We start from the raw sequence: 19,886 nt of genomic DNA, 5'->3' as shown, positions 1-19,886 counted from the left end.
TCCCCACTCCCGAGCTGTAGAATCCCCGCCCCCAGCAGTAGAGTCCCCGCCCCTCAGCTGTAGAGTCCGAGCTTTGGAAAGAGTCCACCCACTGTCTTCACATGGAAGACCAGGAGTTCTTAACTTTAAGAGGGCAAATTCCTTACTTGGCCACCTCCAACCCTCACCCAGTCCCCTGACTCAGCCCTGGTTCCTCACGTCCCAAAAGTCCACACAGAAGTTCAGGAATCCCACTGAAAAGGGGGAAAACGCCAACCACTACCGGCAACCCCCGCTTTCACTCCCTAACTGGGAGGGGCTCCGGTTCCAGGTAACCAGAGCCTAAACCCAGCCACCCAATTAGGATAAGAACCACTGGCCAGACTAACCAATCGTGGCCGACTAGCCAAGGTGTCCATGAGTGACGTCAGAAATAATTAAGGAGTCGCGTCACCTCTACGTCAGTCCTTCGGTTCCCTGGCATACAGTCTCCGAAGCGAAACTGAGGCCACTAGAGGCTCCGCCCCACTCCGGGTGGAGCGTGGCCAATGGAGGAGGGCCTTGAAATAAGAGAGCCAATGAGAGGAGGCGGGAGGCGGTGACCGAACCTGAGGGAGGGAAAGGAGTGGAAAGGGGCGGGACGTGGCGGCCGCGGGGCAGCGGGAGGGTTTAGTTGCGCTCAGTATATGACAGTACGTCAGCAGCGGGATGGCCGTAGCTGTGGTGGCGGCTGCAGGAGCCGGAGCAGCTGCGGCCGCAGTGGAGGCAACAGTAGCAGCAGCAGCAGCACCCGGGGGAGTTTAAGATGGCGGCGGGGGGGCCGGCGGCAGCGGGTCTGCGGGAGGAGCGGCGCTACGGTTTATCTTGCGGGAGGCTCGGCCAGGACAACATCACGGTGTTGCATGTGAAGCTCACAGAGACGGCGATCCGGGCGCTGGAGACGTACCAGACCCATAAGGTGAGAGTCCGAGCCGGGGCTGGGCTGGGCTGGGCTGGGCTGGGCTGGGCTGCGGAGCGGGCGCTCCGGAGCGGGGCTGCGCCGCGCGCTCCTGCCCTCTCCGGTCCCGTCCCGTCCCGTCCCGGCAGGGCAGTCACGGGGCGGGCAGGCAGGCGTCGCCTCACTCCCGGGAGGATTCCGTCCTCTTTCCCGGGACCGTTCTCTCAGCCTCATTCCCGGGAGGATTCACTCAGTCCCGCACACCCCCAGGCCGGCGGGTGGCGTCGGTGGCAGATGCCCCTTGGTCGGGTGGTAGCTAGGTGGCGGGCAGGGAGGCTCCCCTGAGTCCGAGCAGGGCTCCGAGGGCGGACGCCCGTCCGCCGCCCCCCCCCACCCCCGTCCGTAACGCGACCCCGAGGGAGAGAGGTACTCACTGACCCGCCGCTCCCCGGGAAGCGGACACCCCAAGACACCCCAGCAAAAAGGAGAAAAACGCCCGGGACAGCCTGGGACCCGCCCGGCAGACCGGGGACAGGGGCGACAGCGGAGAAGGGACAGAGTCGGGACATAGGGCACGGCCATACACGCTTAGGGACAGCTGTCTGAGGGACACTCAGCACTTGCCTCATTGGGGGGCGAAAGGGGGCAATTCAGAAACCCCCACCAAGCGGAGGTACAATGAATGACACATGGACACCCACTCGTATGGGGAGAGACAGAAGCCGAGGGGACCTGAGAGTAGGCAGGAGGAGCAGAGAGATACAGAGACACGGAGACAGAGAACACCAAGGCCGGGAATATGTACACACGGGAACGTGAACTGGAATACAGATACGATAGAGGGTACATAGGTACACACAGAAAGAGACACTCCCAGGGAGGAAAACATACATGTGAGCCATACCCCAGGAAGAGACGGACTCATGAATTCACAAGTAGAAGTGCGTACACATAAGAGGAGACAACTATACAGACGTGCACAGGGACATTGACACTGAGTGAAAGGACGTGCACAGGGGAGTCTTAAGGCAGAACGAATATTCTTGGGATCTGAGAAGAGCCCCACCATGATTGGGGACAGAGAAATAGGGATGGGGGAGGAGGGGGAGATACACAGATAAATGGGAACTGGCTCACAAAGTTAGCCAGAAGGATACTCAAGGAAAGGTGAAAAGAAGAAATGCATTTCGGAGCAGGATAGGCAAGGAGACAGATATACAGCAAGAGAACACAGCTTTACAGACGGAGAGATAAGAATGAGTTCAAGTATAGGAAAAGTGAGAACGTCGGCAAGAGTGGGATTATGGACAAAAACACAATATCATGGGGGTGACAGTATGGGCATGTAGAGGTGGGAGAGAGACTCAAAACGGACAGGTGTGGTTAACAAAGGGGGGAAAAAGTCTCACAAGGAGAGAGAAGTGTACACCCAGAAAGATATACAGAAAGAGACGTACACACAATTTGAATGGAAGAGACTAGATACAGAGATTGAGGAAGACAGACATACTCTCATACTGAGAACAACCCTGACATACAGGGAGAGATGTGCTGTTCAGAGGGTAGCAGGATGATTAAGTGATTCAGAGTCTGTGCTGCCCTGCACCACCTCTGAGGGTCAGAGAAAGGAGACCCATTTATTTTCCCTACTTTTCTCTCCGGCATTCACTTATATGTTCACTACTTTTAATGTCTGGCTAGTATAGGGTTAAGATCAAGCAAATTCAAACCCCACAGCTTTCAGCTCTGGGCGTGGATAGCAGGAAAAGTATATCTTCCATCATCCTTGCTGAGAAGGGAAGGAAATCTTCTCCCATCACCCCCTCTCCACAATGACTTTATGGTGTTGGTTAGCTTGCTAACTTGAGTCCTTGGATCAGTCAGGGGGTTAATATTAACAGTGTTAGCTTTGGGCTTTTTCCATAAAGTTACTTTCCTCTTCCATCTGCAAACTGGTGAAATATGTGTACTCTTTGTGTAGGGACAGAGTGAGGTGTTAAGGAAAAATTTGTTTTTTCTTGTCCCTTTATTTCTCTGTGCATGGGAGCCAGGTGGGATGGGTTGGACATAGGATCCCTTTTCTCCTAATCTACCAAGCTGGAGGAAAAACTGTTGCTGGTACTGTGCATAGTTCCTGGGTGCAGGAGGAGGGGGAGGGGAAGGGGAGGGGGAGGAAACCTGCTGACTTGGCATTTGCCACAGGACAAGGCCCAGCTCTGGACTTAACCAGTTCCTATCCCAAGGCCAGACCAACAGCTCAGGCGGTCAGTATAGCACCAACAGAACTTTTTTTAACATGCTTGGCAAAGCTATGAGTCAGGGTGAGGCTGCTGGGCACTATGGATCAGGAAGTGGGAAGTGTTTCAAGAGGTAGGGGAACTATCAGAAACTAGGGAGCTGCCACATTGACTTTTTTAGACCAGCTAATGGGAGGTTATTTCCCAATGCAACCTCTTCGCATGCAGTGTCTGACTAAATCAGACACAAAGACTGAATCAGACACAAATTTATCTTAGAACTGACCCTGCATTAGAGTGCTTATTTTCCTCCTCACTAATAGTTTGATTCTAGTCAACCAAAGATTGGTAGGGAAGAAGTAGCTACAATCCCCAGCAGTAAGCCCCCCAAAAGAGGTATATTGATCTATAAAAATATGCCAGTCTGGTTCTCTTTTCACCCTGAACCTTTGTCGGGATAAATTGTAAAAACTTTAAACTGCAGCTTTAAACTCCTAATTATATTAGGAAATGTACATATATATCTGAATGTTGTGTACTAGCAAAGAAGGGTTAGGTCTATGCTCACAGAAAAATTTGCTTCAGTTTCCCATATAAAATTTCTCTCACCCTTCCTGTGCTCTTCATTGTTAAAGAGATTGGTGCCAGAGCAGCATGCATCCCCCAAGTGACTTCAGGCTGGGCAAGGTTAAAGCTATTATTATTACTTCTCCCAGTCTGAGCACTTGAAAGGGACAATACTTTCTAAGAGCCAGAAATTTCAACAGTACAATTAATAGAACCTTCCCAAATTAAGCTTGTTCTTTGTCCATTTGGATTCTCTTCCGAGATAATCCATTCAGGCTTGAAAATTGGGAGGCTTTAAGGAGATGAATTTAAGAACTTCTGGGAGCTGTGAAGTAGAAGAAATGAAAAGTTCTTAGTAGTAGTTGAGTGAACCTAAAAGAACCATGCAACATAGAGTTCATGAAAACACTTTGCTTTAATTAAAATTCTGAAATCTCTCATTTCTCAAATCACAATTCCTTACTGCTTCAGAAGACATCCCAAACTAATTGATTTTAGTTAGTCAGGTGCCCTCCTTTTTGTTAAAAAGAAGGATAATCCTGCATGATTGTCAAATGTTTTTCCCTATATAATATGATTTTTAAGTAAGTATACAAATTAGGTCTGAGTAAAAAGTTGCAATGAGAGAGAATTTGTTTTATAAGAAATTTTCCAGTCAATTTGAATCTGGAAACAGTTTGAAACAGGTTATATGTGTAAGTGTGTGAACTTAAAAGGTTTTCATGACTTGCATTATGAACAAACATGTTTGAGCAGATGAGTATGTGGATAATTTGCTGACGTTAGCAAAGCTGTCCTAACTGCAGGTAAATGTAAGCTGGATAAGGAAAAGGGCAAATGAGACATGAAATTTTTTTTAAAATTTGCTGTCTGAATGTGCCAATATGGGGGGGAACATTTTAATATATCAATTTTTCCTAACTGCATCCCAGGAAACATTTTAATTAGTTTGTCAAATACCATTGGTAAAAATGATTTGGCAGTTTGAGTATTTAAATTGAAGGAATAATCTTATGCAAATGTTACTTTCATTGCCAATCTAATCAATTGAATATTGTCTCTTGATGGAAATTTTAGAGGCATTTATACTCAGTGAATAAATGAATGAAAAAGCTATGTGCAAAGCATTATCATTATGTCCACTTCCTGTTAATTATGGTATTTATATTTTAAATCAAACTTTAAAGCTTCCTAAGCTTGTGTGTCTCTGAGTGAGAGAGACTGTGTGAAAGTTAATTTCTAGGAAGGAAGAATAATTATCACATTCATTAACTAGTATCCCATTAACACATTCTTTTGTAAAATCTAATTTTACATTTGAACAAAACTGTCTTGTTTTTATTAGCACCTGGTAGTAAATAATATACAAATTCAGACATAAGCATTTAAAAATTCATGTTTTTAGGGTTTTCTCAACATCAGAGTTTAAATCAATATACTTAAGTACTAATACTTATTACCAAAGCAGAAAATTCTCAGAACTTAAACTAACAAAATGATTATCTGTGCAATATGCCTTGCTCATGGTAATAAGGGCTTAATAAATATTTGAACTGAATTCTACTTCACAGTAGAATCAAAGGCCGGTCATCTTTCCCCTTTATCAATGATATACTTTGAATCCTAGGTTAAATAAAGTAAAATACTCAGATCCACTAGTTGATATCCTTGCCATGGTAAATTTCCAAAACTGGATTACCATTACATTTAAGTATGCTAGTTCAGAGTTAGGATAATCTAAAATCTCATCTTTTGCCAGAACTTTCTGGTTCCCCTAAATGCTAGCACCTTTTTTCCCCTGAGATTACTTCCAATTTATCTTCTATATATCTTGTTTAAAGGTAGTTGTTTGCATAATTATGAGCTCCTTGTGGAAAGGGACAATTCTTGCCTTTCCTTGTATCCCCAGCACTATGCCAAGCACATAGTAGGATTGAATAAATTTGATAAATGCTTCTTGATTTGACTTAATTCTCTTTTTCTTGTTTGTCATCTTCCCTCACTTCCATCAATTTTCTATTTCTAATTTTTACTAACATTTCTCAGTATCATATAAATATGGTTTGTGCACAATTAACAAAAATCCCTCTTCACTTAAAATAGCAAAAGTTGTCATTCAGTAAATTATCTATATGGATTTTTAAATTGAAAATAATTTAAAATGCAAACCTTCATCTCAAGCTTAAGATTTCATGTAGTAGAGAATTCATAGGAATAGATCATTCAGTGATAACTGAAAGATTGTTCTGAAAAAAAGTATCCTGATTGTCTGAAAAGTTAGAACTTGGATGGTGAAACTGGAAGGTGAAATATTACATATGTGTGTATATGTATATGTATACATACATGAATACATACACAATTGGGTCATTTACATATTGAAATAATAATTAATATGCTTAGTAACAATAAGCACAGGATCCAGCCTTTACAGCTCTATTTTAGCTTGTCAGATTGTGATCAGAGTGTAAGTTCATAAAGGTTCTAAAATATAATTTTCAACTGTTGAGTCATTGGTGTAATTTTGCAATAGTCAGACCCTTCTCCTTACTTTACAAAGAGTACAGCCTATTTCTTAGTTTTGGCTGGATGTGTTTGGAAACTAGGTTAAAAAAAGAAAGAAAGGGGGCAGCTAGGTGGCACAGTGGATAGAGCACCGGCCCTGGATTCAGGAGTACCTGAGTTCAAATCCGGCCTCAGATACTTGATACTTACTAGCTGTGTGACCCTGGGCAGGTCACTTAACCCCAATTGCCTCACTTAAAAAAAAAAAAAGAAAGAAGTTTCTGAAAGGTATCTCAAGTGGTAATGCATTTTAAATGACCTAATCTTTTTCCTTTTTTGTGTGTTGGTGATTTTTTAGAAAATTTCAAAGTATTTTTTAAAAACATACCTGGCTAAATTATTTTCTTAATTTCACCTAATCTCCTTGAGTTGTTTTAAAAAAAAAAAAAACTTTTAAAAAGCAGGTAGCATCATAGCACGGTTCTAACTGGTTTTTCACGTCAAAATCACTGTTGGGAAATATGAAACATAATCCAGGCCAGAGTTACATGGGAAGGCTGTAACTCTATTTTGCTTGGCTATGGAGTTATTGCTATCAATGGGCTATGTTAAACCTTCAGGAAGAACTGGTTCTAAGGATTCCACTGACAGCTTGGAAAGTACATACCTGGAACCCATTCGACAGAATCTCTGGTTGTCATTTAAGTATGGGATAGAGGGGAGAAAGACAGAACCTTAAATAACAAGCATATAAATTATTTTTTTTAATTAAAAATTTTTTTTCATATAAATGATTTAAAGCTTTATGTAATCAAAATCCAGGAACTTAAGCCCAGAAGTAATTGGTTGCTCCTATTTGAATATAGAACATTTAGCCAGCATTTTCAAAATGAGAAATTTGTTCTACTGGTACTGTAAGTAATTAAATTATTAATATAGACAAATAGGGTCATGCTTCAGCTTTCCTTATCGGAGAATGTGTCTGCTATCAAACCGTAAATGACCTTTAGATGACTGAAAGCAAATCTACAGATCTTGGCTCTAGATTTTTAACAGTCCTTCCAGTGTTAAAGCTTAGTGACAGACTAAATTTTTTCAGCTAAGTTAAAGGATGATTAGATAAGTGGTTTGTTTGGGTGAAGGTTTGAAAAGTGATTTTCCACCAAGAAAAATATCAGACTCTGAAATTAGGAAATATTTCTTAAGTCAAACTGAAAGGAAATCTTGGATGTAATGTGTATTTTTTTGTCTGCCTTTTTTCCCTCATAACTAAGAGGATTTAGAGTTTGAGATAGGTGTTTTAAGTCCTTTTTGGTAGCCTTAATTGCATAACTTCTATAAATTAATATACTTAACACTTCCAGAGATTTCTGTTAATAGAAAAATCTTTTTCTTACTTGAAGATGATAACCATTGTAGTTATAAAGTTAAGTAACACTACTGTGGTATATGCCCTTATTTATAATTTGAAGCTCCATTTCTAAGTCTAATTAAACTATTGAAAAAAAGAAGTCATTGTTATTTTCCCTTGCCCCTCCATCTCTGTTCTCCCATGTCTTTTGATTGTCTCATTCCCCTTTAGTTTGAGAATTTCTTTAAGGAAATTTAAAAACACATACACACTAATCCAGTACATAAAGCTTTTACAATACATTTTTTAAAAGCTATAAAAGGTCCAGTTAGCAACACTTGGTTCATAGTCTGTTGAGGTAACCTGCCAGAAAATTTTTCTACTAAACAATGAACCTTATTCACTGGATAGGGTTTGACCTGTCAAAGAGTTTGACAACAGAAAATCTATGCAAGAACAGTCCAATAGATTAAATTTTCATTTTAGATGCACTTACTCACTTTGGGATTTAAATATTTACTGGAGAAGACACTTTTACATGACTCCCATTTAAAATATATATATATTTTTTTTTTTTTCATTTCCACTGATACTGCCTGTCAAGATTTTATCCTGTGTCGATAGAGGATAAAATTACAGATCTAGGCCAATCAAATAAGAGAAACAAAAACTTTTCCTGGCTTCCTGGAAGTCACAGCTAAGAACTCACCTTCCACCTGAAGCTTTTCCCTATGCTTCTCAATTCTAATGACTTCCTTCTGTTTATTTCCTATTTATCCTGTATGTAGCTTGTTTGTCATAGTAATTTGCATGTTGTCTCCCTTGTTAGGTTGAGTTCCTTCAGAGCAGGGATTCTTTTGCCTTTCTTTGTATTCCCAGTGCTTAGTGCAGTGACTGTCACATAGTAGGTACTTAAGTGTTTGTTGAATGACTGACTGATCTTGGATCACATACAGTAAAAGGCTAGTTGAGTAATTTAATAGATATTTCTTGCTTCAATAAAAATATTAATAAGAAGGTACTGGTATAAGATCTATAAAATAATATATCCTATATCTTGAGAGAAAACAAGAATGTAATTGAATCATAAACTTATTTGTTGTGAAGGACAGTTTCTTTAAGGCTTGTGGGTATCAGAATTATGAAGTGGACTATATATGGTTTGGGAGGTTTTTTGGGCAGGGCACTGAAGGGTTAAGTGACTTGCCCAGGGTCACATAGCTACTAAGTGTCAAGTGTCTGAGGCCAGATTTGAACTCAGGTCCTCCTGAATCCAGGGCCAGGGCTTTATCCACTGCGCCACCTAGCTGCCCCTATTTATGGTTTTAATGGTGTGGAAATTGTTTGCACTTTTTAACAAGGAATATAGACCTCTTCCCTCCCCAACTGTTTATTCTTAATACATACTTGCTGAATAAATGAACATATCCTTTACAAATGAAAAATCCAATTTTTTAGTAACTATATCTATATTGTAGGTTTTTCTTCTAAAATATTTTAGGGGATAGAAAACATTATCATATTATTTAGAACCAGGTTAGTATTGAGGATAACCATGACTTTAGCTCAGTGTTACCTCCTAAATACTCTCCATATATTAAAACAATGCCAAGTTTTCTTTAACTATCAGCAAACCAACGTGTTACATTTTATAGTTACAATATGTGTATAATAGCAATGGAGATGTTTTTGGAAGCTGAGTTCTATGGACTCTCCCTTAAGCTAGGGAAGTTTTCTAAGTTTTCCTTATAAAACCACATGCCTTTTCATAGGCCTGTATATTGAGAGTTAGAAAGGGCGTTAGAAGTTACCTATTACAATCTCCTCATTTTACAGATAAACCAAGGCCTAGATAATTTAATTTGCCCAAGGTCAGGCAGGCAGTGAAGTGGAAGAGCCAGGATTCAAACCTAGGCTCCTTCTGTCAGATTCAGCCCTCTTTCCTCAGTATCACCCTACCTCTCAGGAAAGCTTATTTTGCCATTTTACTCTCTATATCTTTCACTCAATTGGTCTTGATCATAGAACTATTTTTTCCTTTATGAGGAACGGACAACTAAAAGGCCAAAATGGATCTCTTTTGAAAAAAAGACAAGGCTACTATACTCTAGCAGGTACAAAGTAGGTGATTCACAAGAACTCATTTTTTTTTGTTTAGCTAATGGTACAGATAAAAATGTCTCTTAAATTGAGCCATTTAAAATCCTAACATTGAAACAGTGCTAAAATCTTTGACTTTGTTCTTAATGTTCCGCCTCCAATACATATAGCTTTTCAGTAGCCATCATTTAGTAGTATTCTTCCTTATAGAATGACGGGTAATATAGTGGTAGAAGACAGGCCTTGGAGTTAGGAAAAGCTGAGTTTGTCTTTCCTCTGATCCACATTAGCTACGTACCCCTGGAGAAGTCACTTCAGGTATCCATTTAAGACTTTAAGTTACAGTTGTCTGTCTTGGATGGGGGATTTGAATCCAAATTCCAAAAGAAACAAAAACCTTATCATTTTTGCTGTGTGGAACAGAGAATGGATCCTTTTTTTTTTTAATTCTCTTAAATCTTTGGGCTTTCTGTAATAACTAGAAATCAGTCAGTTTTTCTTTACTGGATAAACTGTATAATTACTTAAATTGCTGAGTGTGGCTCTTACACATCTGCAGAGAAGAGTTAGGATACATTAGGTAGCATAGTAGCATGAGCGTTGGGCCTGGAGACAAGGAAGACCTCAGTTCAAAATGCAACTTTAGACACTGAACAAGCTGTGTGACCCTAGGCAAGTCCCTTTACCTCTGTTGCCTTCACCTATAAAATGAGGATAATACCTACTTCCCGGGATTGTTGTGAAGATAAAACGAGATTTGTAAAATGCTTTTCGAACTTTAAAATACTATTTATATAGTTGCTGCTGCTGCTGCTCAATAGTCTGGTTTTTCTGACCCTTTGACCCTTTTAGGAGTATTTTAGTAAGAGTTTACTATAAAGAGACTTCTTAGCCTGCTAGAATCTGGACTCTCTGTTGTCTTCATAATGCATGTTGTCATTCTAATCTCCTCTCCTCCCATGAACCCGGGAAAGTAAAGGTTGGTTGGTTCTATTTTGATTTTACCACAAGGCTGTTGGTGTTTTATTAAGCATTTCCTCTCACCCACTGCTACCATTGCCCCTAGGCATATTTGCCCATAGATTTTTTTTTTTCAGGGCAATGAGGGTTAAGTGACTTGCCCAGAGTCACACAGCTAGTAAGTGTCAAGTGTCTGAGGCCAGATTTGAACTCAGGTCCTCCTGAATCCAGTGTTGGTGCTCTATCCACTGTGCCACCTAGATGCCCCCTTCCCCATAAATATTTAATTACATTGACTACATTTATGTTAGTGAAGTTGCCAAAAATAAAGTATTTTTAAAAGTAATTTCATCAAATATTATATTAATATTAAATATATACATAAATAAAAATTTATTAGAATAGTATATAAAATAGACTCCTTAGGGAGGGAACATGATCTGTTCTACTAAATTATCAAAACCTCTATATCCTAACTGTTCATAATTAGCCAATCACAGGAGCAGGAAACATCAGACTTAAATTTAAGACTTTTTTCTTTGTTGCAAAAGAAAGAAGTTATTTGCCACCAACCTTTGGTCTTTGGATGAAGAAAAGGAAAAAGACTAGCCAATGATGGTGATGGTTCATATAGACCACACTTCTTTTAAAATTATCTTGTGAAATGGATACATCTACCTGTTAATACTGAGAGAGAGAATGGCAAGAATAATATCAAAATAGCAGATTACTTTCCTTTGTTATGAAAGTGAAGTAGCAAAAAAAAAAAAAATCAACAGACTGGCCATGCCTCAATGAGTTCTATAACTCGTTCTGCTTTTAAAATTCACCTCCTCTCCACTAAGAAAAGGAAAACCTGCTGAATTCATCAGTCTTCAAACACCAGATTTCTATAGACGAAAGTTTGGAAACATTGACCCAGCCTTAGAGACGAATCAAAGACTATGCTGGCCTACAAAATTTGTTATTGTTTGTCAGAGCAAAAGCATTGAGATAGATGGAAGTGTCCTTTTACATTAGTATGAAGTTTCTTATATGCCATAAAAAAAATCATGGTAGCATGAGGCAACCTAGAAACGTGCTGAGGTAGAAAGGGGAAATCTGCCAGGGATTCTCAGCAACATAGAACCACAAACTATTCCAGAGTTGGAAGGAGCATCCTAATCTCCTAATCTAACTTCTGCCTGAGCAAGAATTTCCTCTAAATCATTCTAGACAGTTAGGAATTTAGATGCTACTTGAAGACCTCCAGAGACCTGGAACCCAATATCTACCATGGCAGTCCTTTCCACTTTTTGTACAGCCACAGAAGGCTGACAGATCTTTTTAGCACAACTGTTGTCTTAATTTTCTTTACAATAAAAAATAATTGAATAAGCATACAACATAAGGGGCAGTATTTTATTTAACTCCCTAACTCTTAACAAAATAGAATTCATAACATGAGCAAATAAATGCTTTTGTCCTGTATCCTTTCTGCTCCGTCCAAAATTATATGACCTTTGGCCTTATTTTTCCTTTGCAGATTTTTATAAGTATATGACATTTATTCCTTCATCCAAGTTCTTTTTTTTTTTTTTTTAAATTTTTTTTTTTTTTTGGCTGGGCAATGGGGGTTAAGTGACTTGCCCAGGGTCACACAGCTAGTAAGTCAAGTGTCTGAGGCCTGATTTGAACTCAGGTACTCCTGAATCCAAGGCCTGTTCTTTATCCACTGCGCCACCTAGCTGCCCCTCATCCAAGTTCTTAATAAAAATATTGAACAGCTTGGGTTAAGTAAGGTTAGATCTGTAGAGATAGCATAGCAGTAGAGAACTTCAGAGCTGAAGTCAACCCAATTATTTTTTTTAATTACTTTTAAATTTTGAATGTAAACACCCCCAAATGGGTATTTCCACATACAGCACAAAAAGAGAATTGAATATTTCATACTGCTTGAGTATTTTTTAAGCATATAATACATTCCACATAACACTTTTAAAATTGTCCTACTTGTCATTGCTTTCTTCTAAACTAATCAATCTGGTGCTCTGTTCGTTTGAAAAATGTTTCCATGACCCTGTGGGAGGGGATCAGTATTTCTAAACCTGACCCCCCCCTTCTCTCCTAACCTTCCCACAAATTGAAAACCCCAAAAAGAGGAGGGAAAAACCCATTGTAACAAATAAGCATAGTCAAGTAAAATAAATCCACATAATAGCCCTCTCAAAAAAAAGTTACATCTGTCAGGAGATGGGTAACATGTTTGACTGCAGTTCCTCTGGAGACATAATTGTTCATTGCATTGATGAGAGTTCTTAAGTCATTCAAAGTTGTTTTTCTTTACTATGTTGTTATGCTTACATAATCCCTTGCTTCTGCTCACTTCCCTTTGCATTAGTTCATATTACCTATGATTCTTAGAAATCATCTCTTTCATCATTTCTTATGCCTTAATAATATTCCATTGAATTCATATACTACAATTTGTTCAGACATTCCCAAACTGAAGAACAACCCTTCAGATTCTAGTTCTTTGCTTTTCTTCTATTTTAATTTCCCCTTCAGGATCAAAGAAGTTTGTTCTGCTCTTGACGTACAAAGAGAAAGTGGTAACTTTACTGTTATCCAAGTAATGAACTCTCTGAAAACTAGAATATATAGTAAAGAGACTCTGAGACTTATGTTTATATGTTCTAAGTATTTGTGTAGTTCTTGTGGAACATCCATATTATAGAGTGACTCTCCTTTTGAGAGAGCTCTCCATTTATTTCTTAAAATTGTATGCTAGTCAGTGACTCCTTTGTTTTTTTTCATCTTTCCAGCATTATTTCCTGAATTAGGGTTTTGTGCCAGGAACAGGCTATGCTTTTTGGGTGGGGTGATCAAACTGGTGTAGTCTTGCCCTAGGTCACCTGGGTTCCTGGGCTGATAACCTCTTTCCAGGTCTAGGCTTTTCCACCCCTTTATCTTCTGAGATTTAGAGCATTGAATTTTCAGGGCCCTCTGGGTCTGTCAGAACAAAATGATTAAGGACCTCTTGGTTATCCTGTCCAGCCAAGGGCTCTTAAAGGTCCCAAGGTAGGTTTATAGCCCCCCTGGGGCTTTCTGGGAGAGCCTTTGCTGCCTCAGGATAGAAAGCCCTGCAGGCTATGAATATCTGGCCCTTCTTTGGTCAGCTGGGAGGTTCCAAGCTTATTTGTCTTTGTCACTAGCTTTCCTGGTGGTCCTTTCTATTGCCCTTGGGCTGCTGGCTGACATTTTATGTACTCTCTGGATGGAAGAAGTCACTATACTGTACTTCTCGTTGGTTTTCTTGATTATTGTTCTGTCTAGTGAAGATTTTAGGGTTTTGCTGAAGTAAAATTAGGTAGCCCGCTTCCATTCAGACAGCTATCTTGGCCAATAAGTCTTTCAATCTATTACTAATTTTGAGATCTGGTCATTTCAACCAGTTTATTTCATTTTATTTTATGGATAGACTTTGTTCCTACATCACTTTCATTTACAAACATATCTCTCCTCCCTTCCCACTCCTAGAGAAAGTTATCCCTTCTAAGAAGGAAAAGGAGTGAAGGAGCAGGGAACAGAACAGCTTACCTATTAAAACCTATTAAAACACCCCATCTATGTCTGACAGTATTTGCAGTTTGCCATGCTCTCGTCCTCCACCTCTTGCAAAGAAAGGAGGGAAGTGATTTCCCTTCCCTGGGTCAAGCTTGATTATTATAATTAGGCATTTCTCAACCAACCAAGATTAAGAGCCATGGATTTGTGATTTTATGGCATCACAACTGCTCAACCTATGCAACTCTTGTCTGTCATTCAGTCACTAAGCGTTTGTTAAATACCTATTGTGTATCAGGCACAAAGAAAAGCCCCTCCTTCAAAGGAAACAAGATGGAAACATCTGTGTACAAACAAGATGGATATAATCAACAAAAGGGAAAAGGCCAGCATTAAAAGAGATTAGGAAAGGCTTTTTGTAGAAGGTGGGATTTTATCTGAGCTTGGTGGAAATGAGGGCAGCTAGACAGGGGAGGGAGAGAATTCCAGTGGAAATGCCTGGAGTTGGAAAATGGAGTGTCTTGGGCAAGGAACTACCTGGAGGCCAGTTTTCTCCCAGAAATTCACAGGGGTTCAGCCAACATTCTGAGTGAGGCCTTCCTCTCTCGACATCAAGAGGCCACCAGTAGAACATAGAGGTGGTCCATCAGGTGCCTTTGCTCTTGCTGCAATAACCAGCCAATCTTTTATGCTTGTACATCTATTTAATAACACTCTTTACAAGACTTATTAATTCATCATAGCCCATTCACATGCACCATGTACCTCTCAACTGTTCCCTCAGCTCCTGTGACTTTAACTGTCATCTGTTTCCATGCAGATGATCCAGCTTCAGATACACAGCCTCAGTCTTCCCCTGAGCTTCAGTCCTGCATTTCCATTTACCTGTTGGACATTTCAAACAACATCCCAGAGACATTTTAACCTCAACTTGGTCAAGACTCCATAACTTTACCCTAAATCCCTCCCTCTTTGCTATTTTCCAGTTTGTCACGTTAGTAACTTCAGCATTATCCCAGGCTCCTCACTCTTCTTCATCCCACATATCAATCAGTTGCCAAATCTGGCTGTTTCTAGCTCTTGCATCCTCACCACTTCTCTCCACACACAGAGCTCCCATCTTATTTTAAGCCTGTATCACCTCTCACCTAAGTTACTGCAACAGCTTCTAAGTTAGCCTCCCTGCCTCAAGTCTCTCCCTACTCCAGTCCAAGATGATTTTCTTTAAGCACAGCTCTTACCACATGACTCCCCTACTTAAGTCAGCTCCACTGATTTCCTATTGCCACTATGATCAAATAAAAACTCCTCTGTTTAGCTTTCAAAGCCCTATACAACCTGGTCCCCTGGTATCCTACTTTTCAAACTGTATTGGATATTACTTCCCTACCCTGACAGTGACAGAGCAAAGTGGCCTTCCCTTCTGTTCCTCATTCATAATACTCCATCTCCAACCTCTGTGCCTTGACTGTATTTTCTCCTTGCCTATCCCTCAGAAAGTCCTTCTCTTGTAAGATGGAGTTTAAACACCATCTTCTACATGAAGCCTTTCCTAATTCCTCCTAACTACTAGTAGCCCCTCCAACTACCTTGTGTGTACAGACCTTCTATTATTTTGTTAATCTCTTTATCTTCTAAATATACCTTGTGCATTTTATATGTATATGTACAAATGCTATATATATTTTTTATTCATCCTTGTCTCCACCACTAAAATCTAAGTTCTTTGCATAGAGGGATTCATTTTTTTGTGTTTGTGTCCCCAGTGCCTAGCACATTGCATAGAACATAGTAGGAACTTCATAGATACTTGCTGATTGATTAATACTCATTTTCAGTTCTTTGGAGCTAGTCACATAGAAAGGCAAAGCTATGCTTTTGTTTTTGTTTAAGACTGAGGTGGGATGGGGCTGGACCTATGATTACATTGGAATATCTTTTGAGGAGACTCCCCCTAGCAGTGCAAAATCAGCACCTTTTTTGCAATTTATAGCTTTTGAATTGCCTGGGATGAAGAATGTAAATTAAGTGACTTGACTTAGTACAGGTATATGTCAGAGGTGTGACTTGAACCCAAGGCTTCCTGACTCTAAAGTAGACTTTCTGCCCACCCCCACCTTCCCAACAGTCCAGAATTATATTTGAGTCTGGAAGCAGAATTTAAAACAGTACAATATTTGAGTCTATTCTAAGTCATTCTACTTGTAGACATTTTCTGTTGTAGCTTTTTAATAAAAAGGACTTTTATTCTGGTATACTTGAATTTGTGTGCAAGGCTCCTTTATTAGTTGTGAGATTTTCAATTTTTCAGTGAAAAATGAGAATACAGGGCAGCTAGGTGGTGCAGTTGATAAAGCACTGGCCCTGGATTGAGGAGGACCTAAGTTCAAATCCAGCCTCTGACACTTGACAGTTACTAGCTGTGTGACTCTGGGCAAGTCACTTAACCCTCATTATCCCACCAAAAAAAAAAAAAAAAGAAAAATGAGAATAGAATACCTTAGAAGAAGAATATCTTGTTACTAGAATTATATTTAGTGAGAGAGGTGCTTCTTGGAGCTTTTTTTTCCCTATGTCAACATGTTTTTAACTACACAAGAGAAAAATCGTAATGATTATGTAAAAGTCATCTTTCTTTAGAATCAAAATACCAAAATGATGATGAAAAGGTCCTTTTCTCCATCTTTCTATTTCTGTACTGAACCATTCTGGAAAGATAACTGCCTTTTTACAAATTTCTAGGCAAAGCATTCTGTTGGCTCACAACCCTAAAATTCATGTATTCAGCAAGTATATTTTAAGCTACTGCTCAGTGCATTCTGAGGACAATATATTAGGTAACCATAGAAATGGAAGACAAAGTACCTGCCTTCTAGGAGCTTACATTATCACTAGAGAGTCAAGTCACACATCATGGAAGAAATTACAAAGCAGTAATAATGAATAATCATAATAGCTGTCATTTGTATAGCACTTTCAGATTTTGTAAAACATTTTATGTGCATTATCTAATTTGATTCTCACTGTCACCCTGTCAATTAAGTACTATAGGTATTTTACATAAGAGGAGTTAAGTGACTTGTCAGGCAAATAACTAGTGAATTTCAAAGGAGAGATTTCTAAGTCTTCTGACTCTGAAGTCCTGGCCTCATTCCACTTCACCAATCTGTCTCCCTAGTGCTTAGCATAACATTATTGTTTAAGTGTCCTGGAACTAGAAGCTCAGGAGTAATCAGCATGGGGTGAAGACCGTCTGGGAACTTTTCTTAGAAGGCTAAATGTTGAGTTGTCATGAGGGAATTGAGTGATAAACCTGGATTGACCAAGGGGCCTCAGGAACGCTTCTGGGGAAGGGGAACAGCCTGGGCCCAAAGCAAAGGAAAACAAATCACTTCACCTTTCTGGGAACTGTTTCATCTGTAAAATGAAAGGGGTTAAGGTTCCGTCCTAGCTCTAAAATATATGATCCTGTGAACCCAGTCCTTTAATATAATCCTTCATTTTCCCCACTTTGTAATTCGTAAGAGTTACCTTTCTTTATTACCACAGTTTCTGCCTTAGTGCAGACCATCACCTCACACCTGTATCTCACTGCAACAGTTATCCAAATAATCAACAATTTCTTCCAGTATCCAATCCAGTTTATCTTCTGAAAGCATCTCACTTTTCAAGAACCTACAATGATTCCCTATTGTCTGACTCATTAAATTTAAACTCCCTACCCAATTTTCAGAGCTTTCCATAATTTCACCTCCATTCTTAACTATCAATTTATTTCCCATTTTAAAACTTTGTTTCTTTCTGGTAGACATCATAGCCATTCCTGACTTGATTTTGCTCATGCTTTACCCCTCCATTCACTGTTATCCATCCTTCAAAATCCAGCTCACTTCCTTCTGCTTTCTTGTAGCCTGCCCTATCCACTTTGTCCTAGTTGCTCTGTTATCTCTCATTTCAGAATTATTAATTTTATGATTGGTATAGTTTAATACATCATTGTTCTATGTCATAAACTCTTCAGGGGCAGGCGGAGGGGGCAGCTAGGTGGTACAGTGGATAAAGCACCAGCCCTGGATTCAAGAGTACCTGAGTTCAAATCTGGCCTCAGACACTTGATACTTACTAGCTGTGTGACCCTGGGCAAGTCACTTAACCCTCATGGTCCCACCAAAAAAACCCTCAAAAACAAAAACAAAACCTCCTCAGGGCCAGGGAATTATGTCTTATATTTATGTCTCTCTCTTAGTACTTAGTATGGTGTTGGGCCTAAGTATTACTACACTGTTGATTCATTTGGGGATAGGAGAAATAAGACCAAAAATAAATTAGAAGTTGTGAGTCTGTAGGGCCAGAGTGCTCAGTCATGGTTGGTAGAAATAGGGAAAGGGCTCCTCTTTTGATGGAGGGTGAGAGGAAAGAAAGTCAATTTTCAACATTTCATATAAGGAGTCATTATGCTTACAGAGATGTCTTTTAGGCATTTGGAGGTATAAGATTAGAGAGCTAATAGAATCAGAATGGAGATGTAGATTTGGGGGAAGTTATTTAAAGATAGTAGCTAAAACTATAAGAGTAATGAGCTTCCTCATGGAACAAATATGGAATGAGAAGACCAAGAATGGGGGTTTTGAGATAACTACAATTTAAGCTTGGAGAAAGAAGAAAAGACAGGCAGAAGAAAAGCCACATAAGGATGTAGGACAAATTGCCAGAGGACAAGACAGTTTCGGAAAGAAAGTGATGTCTATTAGTATCAAGAGGACCTAACAACAACAATAATAGCTAACATTTATATGGTGCTTTAAGGTTTGCAAAGTACTTTAGATGTTACTTCATTAAATCCTTATAACAACCATGTGAGAAAAGTGCTATATTTATCATTCCCATTTTACAGATGAAGAAACTGAGGCTGAGAGGTTGTGACTTGTCCAGAGTCATTAAGTATCTGAGGAAGAATTTGAACTCAGTTATTCCTGACTCCCAAATCCCAGAACCTTTTGCACTGAGCCAGCTAGCTAGCCACCTGTGTAGATTACAAATAATAATCTCTCTACATGATAGATTAAGAATATGAGAAATTAAAAGGTTTTTGGGTGACCTTAGAGAGGCAGGCAGGGGTAGACCATCTCAGTTATGGCAGTTTAACTGTAAAAAACAGTAGGAGAAATTGGATGGATGGATGGATGGATGGATGGATGAATGGACAGACATACAGACAGGTAGATTAGTATTTTTATACCCATAGTTCCCAAATCCAACAAATGAATTTGTCTGTTAAGAAATTTCAGTTTTATTGATAAGCCTAAAATTGGCAGTTATGTTCATTTCTTTTTTTATATTTTTAACCTCAGACACTAGCTGTGTGACCTTTGGCAAGTCACTTAGCCTCCTTTGTAAAATGGAGATAATAGCCCTTACCTCCCAAGGTGGTTGTGAGGATCAAATGAGATCATTGTAAAGAGCTTAGCACAGTGACTGGCATAGAGTAAGCCTATATAAATGTTAGCTATCATAATCATCATAGTACTTTGCCATATAATAATATTCCAAAACATTTTTGTCCTTTTTCATGAATTAAAACTAGATAGGTGTTTCCCTTAGTTTTTATAGAGATATCCTTCTGAAGCATGCCCTGCTAATTTACCTGCGTCTGTTTAATTGACTCACTCCCATATTACTGACTTCATTCAGTGTGAAAAAAATT

At 39.6% G+C, this 19,886-nt stretch overlaps 1 protein-coding gene across 1 annotated transcript in view; it reads left to right on the top strand.

Moving 5' to 3' along the window:
* Nucleotides 1-637: 637 nt before the first annotated feature.
* ELL2 (elongation factor for RNA polymerase II 2) overlaps nt 638-19,886 on the top strand; it is a 96,236-nt gene continuing 76,987 nt past the window's right edge. Inside the window, exon 1 of the mRNA XM_043976290.1 lies at nt 638-937. Coding sequence (XP_043832225.1) covers nt 785-937 — 153 coding nt within the window. The 5' untranslated portion in view covers nt 638-784. The remainder of the gene's footprint in view (nt 938-19,886) is intronic.

This window comes from Dromiciops gliroides, chromosome 1, assembly GCF_019393635.1.
Source record: "Dromiciops gliroides isolate mDroGli1 chromosome 1, mDroGli1.pri, whole genome shotgun sequence".
NCBI classification, from domain to species: domain Eukaryota; kingdom Metazoa; phylum Chordata; class Mammalia; order Microbiotheria; family Microbiotheriidae; genus Dromiciops; species Dromiciops gliroides.
Note: the sequence above shows the minus strand (reverse complement) of the source record. Positions and strands in the feature narration are given on the sequence as shown.